Source organism: Coregonus lavaretus, assembly GCF_964263955.1.
Source record: "Coregonus lavaretus genome assembly, chromosome: 4".
Lineage (NCBI taxonomy): Eukaryota > Metazoa > Chordata > Actinopteri > Salmoniformes > Salmonidae > Coregonus > Coregonus lavaretus.
The window spans coordinates 68,288,659-68,304,748 of record NC_139991.1 but is presented as its reverse complement, the minus strand read 5'-3'; the positions used below and the strand labels follow the sequence as shown (position 1 = coordinate 68,304,748).

Below are 16,090 nucleotides of genomic sequence, written 5' to 3'. Positions count from 1 at the left end.
TGCGTTATGAAAGGAACTAGACACGGACATGAATTATCTGTTTAGTGTGTTAACACACTCTTGGTAGTTTGTTGTAACCAAGTATTGGTGCTAAACTGTGTGTTATTGGATGCTAGCATGCTAGTTAGCTATGGCGTCATAGCTAGGCATCGTGGGCTGTTGTGGGTAGTTACTGTGGGTTGGCATTGTTTTTCGGCGGTGCCGGGGGTAGCACGAAGCTAGCTAGCTAGCCGTTCTTCAAACAAGGTCAACACAGTGGCCATTGCTAGCTAGCCAACAGACACGGACACGAATTATCTGCTTAGTGTGTTAACACACTATTGGTGGTTTGTTGTGACCAAGTGTTGGTGCTAAACTGTGTGTTTTTGGATGCTAGCATGCTAGTTAGCTATGGTGTCATAGTTAGCTAGCTGAATAAAGTGGGTTGAGTCTATTCCTTTAAACATTGAACCGCTGTGGTTCACAACAATTCTGATTTCTAAAGGTGGAAGTTGGTAGAGTTTTTGTTCGGGTGGTTCAGTGAAACAATTATAGTTTCTGAGGTAGAAGTTTTTGGTGAGGGAGGCCCTGCTCTCTACTCTCCCAGATGTTTAGTTCATTTCATTCCGATCTCCTCTGCATTATTGTAGCCATTTGCTACAGCCTGTCAACTATGCCTCTGCCTATCCCTGTTCTCTCCTCTCTGCACAGGCTACACAAACGCCCCACACCGCGTGGCTGCTGCCTCTCTAACCTGGTGGTCCCTGCACGCACCCCACACCTGGAGTTCCAGGTCTCAGGCAGCCTCTGGAACTGCCGTTCTGCTGCCAACAAAGCTGACTTCATCCCAGCCTATGCTAATCTCCAGTCCCTCGACTTCCTGGCGCTGACGGAAACATGGATTACCACTGAAAACACTGCTACTCCTACTGCTCTCTCCTCGTCTGACCATGTGTTCTCGCATACCCCGAGAGCATCTGGTCAGAGGGGTGGTGGCACAGGAATCCTCATCTCTCCCAAGTGGACATTCTCAATTTTTCCCCTAACCCATCTGTCTATCTCCTCATTTGAATTCCATGCTGTCACAGTCACTAGCCCATTTAAGCTTAATATCCTTGTCATCTATCGCCCCCCAGGTTCCCTTGGAGAGTTCATCAATGAGCTTGACGCCTTGATAAGTTCCTTTCCTGAGGATGGCTCACCCCTCACAGTTTTGGGGGATTTCAACCTCCCTATGTCCACATTTGACTCATTTCTCTCTGCCTCCTTCTTTCCACTCCTCTCCTCTTTTGACCTCACCCTCTCACCGTCCCCCCCTACTCACAAGGCAGGCAATACGCTTGACCTCATCTTTACTAGATGCTGCTCTTCTACTAATCTCACTGCAACTCCCCTCCATGTCTCCGACCACTACTTTGTTTCCTTTTCTCTCTCGCTCTCCTCCCACACTACTCACTCTGCCCCTACACAGATGGTAATGCGCCGCCGCAACCTTCGCTCTCTCTCTTCCACTACTCTCTCCTCTTCCATCCTATCATCTCTTCCCTCTGCTCAATCCTTCTCCCTCCAATCTCCTGATTCTGCCTCCTCAACCCTCCTCTCCTCCCTTTCTGCATCCTTTGACTCTCTGTGTCCCCTATCCTCCCGGCCGGCTCAGTCCTCCCCTCCAGCTCCGTGGCTTGATGACTCATTGCGAGCTCACAGAACAGAGCTCCGGGCAGCGGAGCGGAAATGGAAGAAAACTAAACTCCCTGCCGACCTGGCATCTTTTCACTCCCTCCTCTCTACATTTTCTTCATCTGTTTCTGCTGCTAAGGCCACTTTCTACCACTCGAAATTCCAAGCATCTGCCTCTAACCCTAGGAAGCTCTTTGCCACATTTTCCTCCCTGCTGAATCCTCCCCCCCCCCCCCCCCCCCCCCTCCTCCTCTCTCTCTGTGGATGACTTCGTCAACCACTTTGAAAAGAAGGTTGACGACATTCGATCCTCGTTTGTTAAGTCTAATGACACTGCTGGTCCTACTCACACTGCCCTACCCTATGCTTTGACTTCTTTCTCCCCTCTCTCTCCAGATAAAATCCTGCGACTTGTGACTGCAGGCCGCCCAACAACCTGCCCGCTTGACCCCATCCCCTCCTCTCTTCTCCAGACCATCTCCGGCGACCTTCTCCCCTACCTCACCTCGCTGATCAACTCATCCTTGACCGCTGGCCATGTCCCTTCCGTCTTCAAGAGAGCGAGAGTTGCTCCCCTTCTCAAAAAACCAACACTCGATCCCACTGATGTCAACAACTACAGACCAGTATCCCTTCTTTCTTTTCTTTCCAAAACTATTGAGCGTGCCGTCTTTAGCCAACTCTCTTGCTATCTCTCTCAGAATGACCTTCTTGATCCAAACCAGTCAGGTTTCAGGACTGGTCATTCAACTGAGACTGCTCTTCTCTGTGTCACGGAGGCTCTCCGCACTGCTAAAGCTAACTCTCTCTCCTCTGCTCTTGTCCTTCTAGACCTGTCTGCTGCCTTTGATACTGTGAACCATCAGATCCTCCTCTCCACCCTCTCCGAGCTGGGCATCTCCGGCGCGGCTCACTCCTGGATTGCGTCCTACCTGACCGGTCGCTCCAACCAAGTGGCGTGGCGAGAAGCTGTCTCCGCACCACGTGCTCTCACCACTGGTGTCCCCCAGGGCTCAGTTCTAGGCCCTCTCCTTTTCTCCCTATACACCAAGTCACTTGGCTCTGTCATATCCTCACATGGCCTCTCCTATCATTGCTACGCTGACGATACACAACTAATCTTCTCCTTCCGGAGACATTTGAAACCCCACCTCTTTAAGGAATACCTGGGATAGGATAAAGTAATCCTTCTTTTAAGGTACACTCGGATGTGACGATGTAAAACGCTGAGGGTTTAGAGCCAAGGGCTGTCTACTTTGGCTGCGTTTCAAACACATAAAAAGACACCCTCCTCCACTTACCCTCGCCTTATGCCCTTGGGGGAATCCCCGCGGCCATCTTTGTCGTCGGTCCAAATGATTAGCCAAGCAAGTCGGTCCAAATGATTAGCCAAGCAAGGGAAGTTGGTAACATAAGCCCCTCAGCCCTCGTTTTTGATCGAGTTTACTAGTGTACAATTATGTTCACTCCGGGGCCTGAAACGCCTCATAATTCAATTCAAGAAAAGTCAGCCAAAACTTAAAACCAACATTAATATGGAGAAGTCAACATTTAAGTGTAAGTGAAAACGAATGTAAATAAGTTAGAAGTTGTGCTACTAATGCACATGACAGCTCAAACACGTTTCATAAAAGTTATGTTTTTGTTTGGTTAGCTTTTGGAAACGTTAGCTTGCGCATACAACTTTCCCTGACATCACACTTATACATTGTAATTTTTGATTTACCTGATATAGTCGGATGGCTAACATTCGATGTCTGCGGATGTGTTGTCTTCTAGCCAAGATATGAAATGCAATCATTATTGACTGTAGCGAATCTAAAGCACACACACACAACAGCTACCGGTGGTTCCATGATGACTGAAAACACAACCGTGGAACGAACGAGTGAACATTTTCTGGGCAAGAGCATTCCATTTAAAATGAATGAATTCTTCCCTTGCCCTGCAAGTGTCAACTCGTCAGACGTCATGGAACGTCATCAGAAGTTTCCACTTAATTTGTGGGGAGAGGGTGTGTCTTTTAACTGTTTGGACTGCAGCCTTTGAGTTTGAAACGCAGCCTAGGTCGAAAATATACAGGTTAAGACAATGTCGTCACAAATCTGGTCTACTAAGGTATAACAAAGATTATGGATATACTGACAAGATACATGTCTCTCCGCCCTACCAATGGGAGTCGTTGTCCACAAAGCAGCACAGCAGGTTATCTTATCTCCCGCCTATCCATTCCCTATTGCAATCCTTTTTTGAATATTCAATGAGGGTTGTTGACTTCAACCGCCTGCATTCAATGGAAAGAGATGCTACAGTACGCTACTAGCCTCATATCATGAATATGCATAGTCATTTCATAGTCACAACTCCAATAGTGTTTTTTCTCAAAGTTGCCGCGATGTCACGTGTCCTACTTATATCAGTACACTCGTAACAACTTAATCATTCCGAAACTTCTATTCGATCAAATAAACCTTGACCAAATTCGACACACTCTTTGACCTCCATACTCCTTGCTTGGTGAGCGAAACAACAAAAAAAGTGTTGTATTTGGTAGACGAAAAAATTAATGGCTTATTTGCTGTGAGGTTTATTTGATCGAATAGAAGTTTCGGAATGCTTAAGTTGTTACGAGTGTACTAATATATAAGTAGGACACATCCCAGCAACTTTGAGAAAAAACACTTTATCGGAGTTCTCGTGATGTCTATGCATATTCATGACATGAGGCTAGTAGCATAGCATATCTCTCCATTGAATACAGGCAGTTGATGTCAACAACCCTCATCGAATATTCAAAAAGAATTACAATAATGAGATGTATCCACCAATCTAAAGGATAGGCGGGGAGCTAGACAGCCTGCCATGCCACTTTGTGGAAAACGACTCCCATTGATAGGGCAGAGAGTGCATTCGGAAAGTATTCAGACCCCTTGACTTTTTCCACATTTTGTTACGTTACAGCCTTATTCTAAAAATGATAAAATATTTTTTCCCCCTCATCAATCTACACACAATACCCCATAATGACAAAGTGAAAACAGGTTTTTATAATTTTTTGCAAATGTATTAAAAATAAAAAACTGAAATGCCTAATTTACATAATTATCCAGACCCTTCACTATTAGACTCAAAATTGAGCTCAAGTGCATCCTGTTTCCATTGATCATCCTTGAGCTGTTTCTACAACTTGATTGGAGTCCACCTGTGGAAATCTGCTACAGATGCATCTTTGCCAGAGCAACCACTCCTTTTTGGGGGTCGTGGATCAAAAATGTTTGAGAACCACTGAGCTAGCGAACAGATTGCTGATTTACTGTACAGCTATGGGATCGAGTGCAGTGCAAACTTCAAATTGTATGGAGAAAGGATTGCCATAAATTAATATGCACCTCCAAAAATGGTTTGGTGATCAAGAATATTAACTGTTTACTTTGCAAGCTCACCAGCAATGGGGCATCAAGCAACACTTACTAGCAGAGGCCTACTGGTCTATTGGTATGTCAAAATTGCTTGAAATGTATAATTTACTTATTTGGAATTTGTTGTTAAAATGTATTATTACATAATCAAAATAATGAAAAGGGCTCTCTCAATAAATAGACAAAGATTTAGTGACCTTCGGACTATAAGGTTCTGTCTGCGTAAAGCATAGTTATATGCCATAGTTCTGAGATATTGAGCATCAAAGTTTTCACATCCCAGATTTTCTAGTGAATTCTTCGTTCATAACCCATTAAGGTCCTCACCTAAAGTACAGAGTATCAAAATCCGGAGACATTTGTAAATTATTTTCTTTAGAGGGTACAATAGTAGATAGAACCTTATGGCTCTGAAATGTCAGTCTGGGTTCAGCCAAAAGGTTCTTCTATCTGACACTTATGAATTAGACATGTTCAGTTTTTAATTAGACTAGCGATTTGAATACATACAGTTGAAGTCGGAAGTTTACATACACTTAGGTTGGAGTCATTAAAACTTGTTTTTCAACCACACACAAACTATAGTTTTGGCAAGTCGGTTAGGACATCTACTTTGTGCATGACACAAGTAATTTTTCCAACATTAGTTTACAGACAGATTATTTCACTTATAATTCACTGTATCACAATTCCAGTGGGTCAGAAGTTTACGTACACTAAGTTGACTGTGCCTTTAAACAGCTTGGAAAATTCCAGGAAATGATGTCATGGCTTTAGAAGCTTCTGATAGGCTAACTGACATAATTTGAGTCAATTGGAGGTGTACCTGTGGATGTATTTCAAAACCTACCTTCAAACTCAGTGCCTCTTTGTTTGACATCATGGGAATATCCACAGTAAAACGAGTCCTATATCGACATAACCTGAAAGGCCGCTCAGCAAGGAAGAAACCACTGCTCCAAAACCACCATAAAAAAGCCAGACTACGGTTTGCAACTGCACATGGGGACAAAGATTGTACTTTTTGGAGAAATGTCCTCTGGTCTGATTAAACAAAAATAGGACTGTTTGGCCATAATGACCATCGTTATGTTTGGAGGAAAAAGGGGGTCGCTTGCAAGCCGAAGAACACCATCCCAACCGTGAAGCACGAGGTGGCAGCATCATGCTGTGGGGTTGCTTTGCTGCAGGAGGGACTGGTGCACTTCACAAAATAGATGGCATCATGAGAAAGGAAAATTATGTGGATATATTGAAGCAACATCTCAAGACATCAGTCAGGAAGTTAAAGCTTGGTCGCAAATGGGTCTTCCAAATGGACAATGACCCCAAGCATACTTCCAAAGTTGTGCCAAAATGGCTCAAGGACAACAAAGCCCTGACCTCAATCCTATAGAAAATCTGTGGGCAGAACTGATAAAGCGTGTGCGAGCAAGGAGGCCTACAAACCTGACTCAGTTACACCAGCTCTGTCAGGAGGAATGGGCCAAAATTCACCCAACTTATTGTGGGAAGCTTGTGGAAGGCTACCTGAAATGTTTAACCCAAGTTAAACAATTTAAAGGCAATGCTACCAAATACTAATTGAGTGTATGTAAACTTCTGACCCACTGGGAATGTGATGAAAGAAATAAAAGCTGAAATAAATCATTCTCTCTACTATTATTCTGACATTTCACATTCTTAAAATAAAGTGGTGATCCTAACTGACCTAAGACAGGGAATCTTTACTAGGATTAAATGTCAGGAATTGTGAAAAACTGAGTTTAAATGTCTTTGGCTAAGGTGTATGTAAACTTCCGACTTCAACTGTACATTAGAGCAGGGGTCTCCAACCTTTTCTAGCATGAGAGCTACTTAAAAAAAAAAAAAAACACCACAAGCTACTAATTTTTTTTATAGGTTTCAAATAGTCACATTCTTATTTTCTCCTCTCCCCTGCAGCTCTTCCCCGGGTCATTAGTGTACAAGAGAAAGTAGTGCAGTACTCCAATTGGGGAAGGGGTGGGGTTGGAAAGTAATTAAGGGAAATATAATTTAAAAAAGGATATGTGTGTGTGTATGGATGTATGTACAGTGAGGGGAAAAAAGTATTTGATCCCCTGCTGATTTTGTACGTTTGCCCACTGACAAAGACATGATCAGTCTATAATTGTAATGGTAGGTTAATTTGAACAGTGAGAGACAGAATAACAACAACAAAAATTACAGAAAAAAGCATGTAAAAACTGTTATAAATTGATTTGCATTTTAATGAGAGAAATAAGTATTTGACCCCTCTGCAAAACATGACTTAGTACTTGGTGGCAAAACCCTTGTTGGCAATCACAGAGGTCAGACGTTTCTTGTAGTTGGCCACCAGGTTTGCACACATCTCAGGAGGGATTTTGCAGATCTTCTCCAAGTCATTAAGGTTTCGAGGCTGACGTTTGGCAACTCGAACCTTCAGCTCCCTCCACAGATTTTCTATGGGATTAAGGTCTGGAGACTGGCTAGGCCACTCCAGGACCTGAATGTGCTTCTTCTTGAGCCACTCCTTTGTTGCCTTGGCCGTGTGTTTTGGGTCATTGTCATGCTGGAATACCCATCCACGACCCATTTTCAATGCCCTGGCTGAGGGAAGGAGGTTCTCACCCAAGATTTGATGGTACATGGCCCCATCCATCGTCCCTTTGATGCGGTGAAGTTGTCCTGTCCCCTTAGCAGAAAAACACCCCCAAAGCATAATGTTTTCACCTCCATGTTTGACGGTGGGGATGGTGTTCTTGGGGTCATAGGCAGCATTCCTCCTCCTCCAAACACGCGAGTTGAGTTGATGCCAAAGAGCTCGATTTTGGTCTCATCTGACCACAACACTTTCACCCAGTTCTCCTCTGAATCATTCAGATGTTCATTGGCAAACTTCAGACGGCCCTGTATATGTGCTTTCTTGAGCAGGGGGACCTTGCGGGCGCTGCAGGATTTCAGTCCTTCACAGCGTAGTGTGTTACCAATTGTTTTCTTGGTGACTATGGTCCCAGCTGCCTTGAGATAATTGACAAGATCCTCCCGTGTAGTTCTGGGCTGATTCCTCACCGTTCTCATGATCATTGCAAGGCCACGAGGTGAGATCTTGCATGGAGCCCCAGGCTGAGGGAGATTGACAGTTATTTTGTGTTTCTTCCATTTGCCAATAATCGCACCAACTGTTGTCACCTTCTCACCAAGCTGCTTGGCGATGGTCTTGTAGCCCATTCCAGCCTTGTGTAGGTCTACAATCTTGTCCCTGACATCCTTGGAGAGCTCTTTGGTCTTGGCCAGGGTGGAGAGTTTGGAATCTGATTGATTGATTGCTTCTGTGGACAGGTGTCTTTTATACAGGTAACAAACTGAGATTAGGAGCACTCCCTTTAAGAGTGTGCTCCTAATCTCAGCTCGTTACCTGTATAAAAGACACCTGGGAGCCAGAAATCTTTCTGATTGAGAGGGGGTCAAATACTTATTTCCCTCATTAAAATGAAAATCAATTTTTAACATTTTTTACATGCGTTATTCTGTCTCTCACTGTTCAAATAAACCTACCATTAAAATTATAGACTGATAATTTCTTTGTCAGTGGGCAAACGTACAAAATCAGCAGGGGATCAAATACTTTTTTCCCTCACTGTATATATGTATATATATATATATATATATATATATATATATATATATATATATATATATATATATATATTTGCGAGAGAAAAAAACATATGGGGGATTGGAAGTGATGCAGACAATTACATTGATGGAAGTTACAATCTATCTTAAATATTAAAGCTGATCTACGCCCTAAAAAAAAAAAAGTAGTGCAGAATGTTTTCTGTCAATGTGCTGGTCTAGCAATGGTTCTGTACTGCTGCTACTCATTTCGAATTTTATTAGGATCCCCAGCAGCTACTCTTCCTGGGCTCCACACAAAACATGAAACATGATATAATACAGAACATTAATAGACAACAACAGCTCAAGGACAGAACTACATACATTTAAAAACGGCACACAGTCTACATATAAATACATACACACAACATATCTCACCTTTTCTGGGAAGTGTACTGTAGAAATTCAACTGTGGCATGCTGGAGTATGATATCACACTAAAGTGCTGCATTAGAATGCCATAGATGAAGTCTGGGTGATTCACATGGTCTATTCATGAGTCACTGCATAGACTGAACTTCACTTCATCCTTTGCCCTCCCCATAAGCCTACTCATGATCTCTTCTGACTGGTTGGTTAGCGGGACACTCCTTCTCTTCATGTACATCCCCATCACATCAACCCATTCCTGAATGTCACACTTGTCTGACCCTCTGAAGACTGGTGGATCCTTGGCATCAGATTTGAGGATTACATTAAACTGAGATAGATCTAGGTTTGTACCCTGTGGGCTGGAGTTTGCTAAACCACTGCGACCACTGAAGGACTGAGATGTTTTCCCACCTTCACCCTAAGACAGTAGTCTGGCTGTAACTGAGTTGCCTATGTGCTTGCCTAACTGCTCTATCAACACACCTAACTCTCTGACTGGGTCACTAGAGGACCTGGGTGTTGATGTGTGCAGTGGCATATTCACAGTAGGCTGCTCGTCAGTACTGAAATCCTCATTGTCACTAAGGGCTTCAAGATCTGGTAAATCAAGGTCTGAGCTAGGATCAGCAAAGTGCACTGAACCTTTGGGCCTAGCGCCACCATAACCTGTACCTAGTCTGGTTCTATCAATACCTTCTGGTATTAATATTCAAATATCACAAAAGTCAAATAAAATGTAAATTCACCACAGGGTGAGAAACTGTTTAAAAATAAAACTCAAATGACTTGGAGAAATGCACTCTCAAAATAACAAATAGTGAAATTCAGAGAGAAAGTACATAAATACATAAGTACATATAATAAAAAAGTAGCAAAATTAAATCCACTTGAGATGCACTGGATACATGGCACTGCTGCAGATGTCCCTCGGTGATCGGCTGAGTCGGAGTCCGGACGTTCTGGCACCAAGTGTAACCTTCCCGTTGGAACTCCTTTCCAAGGCAACCAATCAGCAGGCAGGGACATGATGGTACTGGAGCTCATGCAATCTTTGATTTTATTTTTTGGGACAGACAATAACACACCACAGTGTTAGTTGACTTATGGCTTCTCTCACACTCCATTAAATCAATCAGCAAGAAACAGTCTGTTATATTATTCTTGTTTTGATCATATAGTCTTTTTTCTTTTTTCTTTCATAATGCATACCAGCTCCATATAAAATTATCAAATACAAATGTACAATAACAATTACATAGAACAAATACACATTATCCATAGACAACACATTCATTCACATACCTGGGACAGACAATAACACGCACTGCAGTGTTAGTTGACTTATGGCTTCTCTCACACAGCTACAACATAAAAGGATTTTAAAAAACTAAAAAAATGTTGACCCTTATAGGTTTGGAGGGCGTGTACATGTTGAAAACAATCCTAGCTAAGAGTGTACATAACAGGACGAGAGCTAGCATGAAAACTCTGTTAAAACAACCAAAATACACTTACCATTATGGCAAACTACGTCATTACATTGTACATTATTCATACATATTTTGTGACAGTTTGGACGTAATTATATGAAAAGAAAGTGCCTTTAACTGGGAAAGGAGTGGAGAAGCATTTCCAACAACTATAAATTCCATCAGCATTAAAAAGTCTGAGGGGAAAAAGGAGCGCAAAAATAATACAGCAGCTAGGATGCAATACCGTCAACAAACCACACGATGTCAGTTAAGTACCCATGAATGAAACCTGTCAATTGGAATAATTGAAACTATAAGACATATTGAAACATGAACTCAATAACATGAATTCAATGCTGATTAAACTACTTTTGGTGTAATTCACAAATAAAACAGGATATATTTTCTTACTCTGTTACATATACACTATTATAACCTGGGTAGTTCGAGCCCTGAATGCTGATTGGTTGACAGCCCGTATACCACGGGTATGACAATACATTTATTTTTACTGCACTAATTATGTTGGTAACCAGTTTATATAATAGCAACAAGGCACCTCGGGGGTTTGTGGTATATGGCCGATATACCACAGCTAAGGGCTGTATCCAGGCACTCCGCGTTGCATCATGAGAATAGCATCATAAGAACAGTCCTTGGCGGTGGTATATTGGCCATATATCACACCCCCTCAGGCCTTATTGCTTAAGTGTAACACTGGTGTTACAGTCGAAAAGCAGCATAACCTGCAAAGGTACTATGATGAGGTTCTGTGGTCAGATCCATGGCACTTGTTGCAAGAAGGGTGTCCTGGCTAAATGTCCAACTCAACCCATCATATGCCAAGAGTGTGCAATGCTGTCATCAAGACAAAGGGTGGCTACTTTGAAGAATCTCAAATATAAAATATATTTTGATTTGTTTAACACTTTTTTGGTTACTACATGATTCCATATGTGTTATTTCATAGTTTTGATGTCTTCACTTTTATTCTACAATATAGAAAATAGTAAAAATTAAGAAAAACCCTTGAATGAGTAGGTGTGTCCAAACGTTTGACTGGTACTGTATATATATATATATATATATATATATATATATACTGAGCAAAAATATGAGTTGAAATAAAATATCCCAGAAATGTTCCTTACACACATAAAGCTTATCTCTCAAATTTTGTGGACAAATTTCTTTACATCCCTGTTAGTGAGCATTTCTCCTTTGCCAAGATAATCCATCCACCTGACAGGTGTGGCATATCAAGAAGCTGATTAAACAGCATGATCATTACACAGGTGCACCTTGTGCTGGGGACAATAAAAGGCCACTCTAAAATGTGCTGTTTTGTCACACAACACAATGCCACAGATGTCTCAAGTTTTGAGGGAGCATTCAATTGGCATGCTGACTGCAGGAATGTCCACCAGAGCTGTTGCCAGATAATTGAATGTTCATTTCTCTACTACAAGCCGCCTCCAACATTGTTTTAGAGAATTTGGCAGTACGATCAACTGGCTTCACAACCACAGACCACGTGTAACCACGCCAGCCCAGAACCTCCACATCCGGCTTCTTCACCAGCGTGATCGTCTGAGACTAGCCACCCGGAAAGCTGATGAAACTGAGGAGTCTTTGTCTGTAATAAAGCCCTTTTGTGGGGAAAAACTCATTCTTATTGGCTGGGCCTGGCTCCCCAGTGGGTGGGCCTGGCACCCAAGTGGGTGGGCCTACCCATGGCTGCGCCCCTGCCAAGTCATGTGAAATCCATAGATTAGAGCCTAATGAATTGATTTAAATTGACTGATTTCTGTATAAGAACTGTAACTCAATAAAATAGTTGAAATTGTTGCAAGTTGCGTTTTATAGACTACAGTGCATTCGGGAAGTATTCAGACCCCTTGACTTTTTCCAAATTTTGTTACGTTACAGCATGGTGGTGGCAGCATCATGCTGTGGGGATGTTTTTCAGCGGCAGGGACTGGGAGACTAGTTTGAATCGAGGGAAAGATGAACGGAGGAAAGTACAGAGATCCTTGATGAAAACCTGCTCCAGAGCGCTCAGGACCTCAGACTGGGGTGAAGGTTCACCTTCCATACAGGACAACAACCCAAAACACACAGCCAAGACAATGCAGGAGTGGCTTCGGGACAAGTCTCTGAATGTCCTTGAGTGGCCCAGCTAGAGCCCAGACTTGAACATCTCTGGAGAGACCTGAAAATAGCTGTGCAGTGACGCTCCCCCTCCAACCTGACAGAGCTTGAGAGGATCTGCAGAGAAGAATGTGAAAAACTCCCCAAATACAGATGTGGTATGTGGTCCTCTGTAGCTCAATTGGTAGAGCATGGCGCTTGTAACGCCAGGGTAGTGGGTTCGATCCCCGGGACCACCCATACGTAAAAATGTATGCACACATGACTGTAAGTCGCTTTGGATAAAAGCGTCTGCTAAATGGCATATTATTATTATTATTATTATTATTATTATTATACCCAAGAAGACTCAAGGCTGTAATTGCTGCCAAAGGCTCTGAATACTTACAGTACGAGTCAAAAGTTTGGACACACCTACTCATTCAAGAGTTTTTCTTTATTTTTACTATTTTCTACATTTTAGAATAATAGTGAAGACATCAAAACTATGAAATAAAACATATGGAATCATGTGGTAACCCAAAAAGTGTTAAACAAATCAAGATATATTTTATATTTGAGATTCTTCAAAGTAGCCACCCTTTGCCTTGATGACAGCTTTGCACACTCTTGGTATTCTCTCAGCCAGCTTCATGAGGTAGTCACCTGGAATGCATTTCAATTAACAGGTGTGCCTTGTTAAAAGTTAATTTGTGGAATTTCTTTCCTTCTTAATGCGTTTGAGCCAATCAGTTGTGTTGTGACAAGGTAGGAGTGGTATACAGAATATAGCCCTATTTGGTAAAAGACCAAGTCCATATTATGGCAAGAACAGATCAAATAAGCAAAGAGAAATGACAGTCCATCATTACTTTAAGACATGAAGGTCATGCAATCCGGAAAATGTCAAGAACTTTGAAAGTTTCTTCAAGTGCAGTCGCAAAAACCATCAAGCGCTATGATGAAACTGGCTCTCATGAGGACCGCCACAGGAAAGGAAGATCCAGAGTTTACCTCTGCTGCAGAGGACACATCTCAACATCAACTGTTCAGAGGAGACCACGTGAATAAGGCCTTCATGGTCAAATTGCTGCAAAGAAACCAATACTAAAGGACACCAATAAGAAGAAGAGACTTGGGCCAAGAAACACGAGCAATGGACATTAGACCGGTGGAAATCTGTCCTTTGGTCTGATGAGTCCAAATTTGAGATTTTTGGTTCCAACCGCTGTGTCTTTATGAGACGAAGAGTAGGTTAATGGATGTTCTCCGCATGTGTGGTTCCCACCGTGAAGCATGGAGAAGGTGGTGTGATGGTGTGGGGGTGCTTTGCTGGTGACACCGTCTGTGTTTCCTTTAGAATTTAATTTTTTCCCCAACAGGACAATGACCCAAAACACATCTCCAGGCCATGTAAGGGCTATTTGACCAAGGCGAGTGATGGAATGCAGCATCAGATGGCCTGGCCTCCACAATCACCCGACCTCAACCCAATTGAGATGGTTTGGGATGAGTTGGACCGCAGAGTGAAGGAAAAGCAGCCAACAAGTGCTCAGCATATGTGGGAACTCCTTCAAGACTGTTGGAAAAGCATTCCTCATGAAGCTGGTTGAGAGAATGCCAAGAGTGTGCAAAGCTGTCATCAAGGCAAAGGGTGGCTACTTTGAAGAATCTCAAATCTCAAATATATTTTGATTTGTTTAACACTTTTTTGGTTACTACATGATTCCATTTTTGTTATTTCATAGTTTTGATGTCTTCACTATTATTCTACAATGTAGAAAATAGTAAAAATAAAGAAAAACCCTTGAATGAGTAGGTGTGTCAAAAAACCTGTTTTTGCTTTGTCATTATCGGTTATTGTTTGTAGATTGAGGAGGGAAAAAAACAATTCAATCAATTTTAGAATAAGGCTGTAACGTAACAAAATGTGAAAGAATTCAAGGGATCTGAATACTTTCCGAATGCACTGTAGTGTATTTTTGTTCAGTATATATTGTAAAAAACTAATAACAGCCATAACTAAATATGTTCTAAAACCATAGCACTCTTTCTCTTTCATTTTATTATACAACATTATAAAAATTGGTAAAAGATGGGTGTCAACAGAAGTTGTGTAGTGTGGTCAGGCACTTTATTTTTCTGCAACATTCATTTGTTGAATATATAAAAAAAGTCATGGTCATATTTTTTAGGCCAAATAAAATCCACTTGTATTTTTACTGTAGTCCTGCTATTGTGATGCACCGTGCTAGAACCCTTAAAACAGCATAACTATTTTGTCTTCAATCCAGACATTCAGTTGCTGTGAAGACAAATTAGTCAGACACATTAAGAGGAAGAAATTAGGTAATTGGCTGGTGGACATCCTTTACCCTCATCCTGCTTTCCCGCTCCTCTTGCCAGTAACCATGTCCATGTCAATCACCACTGAGCCTACCTACAGTTTCTGGTCTCACATCAAAGGCATATAAAAAAGCCAGCAGTGATGTGCTGACAGCTCATAAAATCAAAGGGTTTGTTGTTTTAAGATTTTAATCTCTTATGGAAGGATACTCCTCACGTCCTCTCTCCTCGTCTCCTTCTCAAAATCCATTGGAGGTCAGAGGGGAGGGACTTCTGGCTTTCTCATCCAATTGGTTTTGAGAAGGGGACCTGAGGAGTATGCAATTGAGACCTTCCCATGGTCTCTGGTGACATACAGGTAACTGCCAAAAATTATGGAAACACTTGAGTAAATGAGGGATACAAAGTATATTGAAAGCAGGTGCATCCACACAGGTGTGGTTCCTGAGTTAATTAAGCAATTAACATCCCATCATGGTTAGGGTCATGTATAAAAATGCTGGGTAGGTAATTCATTTGGCCATTATTTTGGCTACTATGTCTATGCCCCCATAGGATGACAATGCCCCCATAAACAAGGCACGAGTGTTCACTGAATGGTTTGATGACCATGAAAATGATGTAAACCATATGCCATGGCCGTCTCATTTACCAGATCTCAACCCAATTGATGAGAGATTCTGGAGCGTTGCATGAGATAGCGTTTTCCACCACCATCAACAAAACACCAAATGATGGAATTTCTTGTGGAAGAATGGTGTAGCATCTCTCCAATAGTTCCAGACACTTGTAGAATCTATGCCAAGGTGCATTGAAACTGTTCTGGCTTGTGGTGGCCCAACGCCCTAAATAAGACACTTTATGTTGGCATTTCCTTTATTTTGGCAGTTACCTGTACATACTACCTTAATGGATACGTGTGGCATACAGACACTAAGTCAAAAGGTATTAGACCTTGGCCCTCTCCCCAGGCTCCAGTTTGGCTAGTCAGAGCATCTAACGATAGTGATG

The 16,090-nt window shown here is 42.2% G+C and overlaps 1 protein-coding gene across 1 annotated transcript in view; it reads right to left on the bottom strand.

The window, feature by feature from the left end:
- Window positions 1–14,956: 14,956 nt before the first annotated feature.
- Window positions 14,957–16,090, bottom strand: part of LOC311127137 (uncharacterized protein) — a 1,815-nt gene continuing 681 nt past the window's right edge. Inside the window, exon 2 of the mRNA XM_084158901.1 lies at window positions 14,957–16,090. This exon is cut by the window's right edge and continues 391 nt beyond it. Within this exon, the coding sequence (XP_084015027.1) occupies window positions 16,063–16,090 (28 nt within the window). The 3' untranslated portion in view covers window positions 14,957–16,062.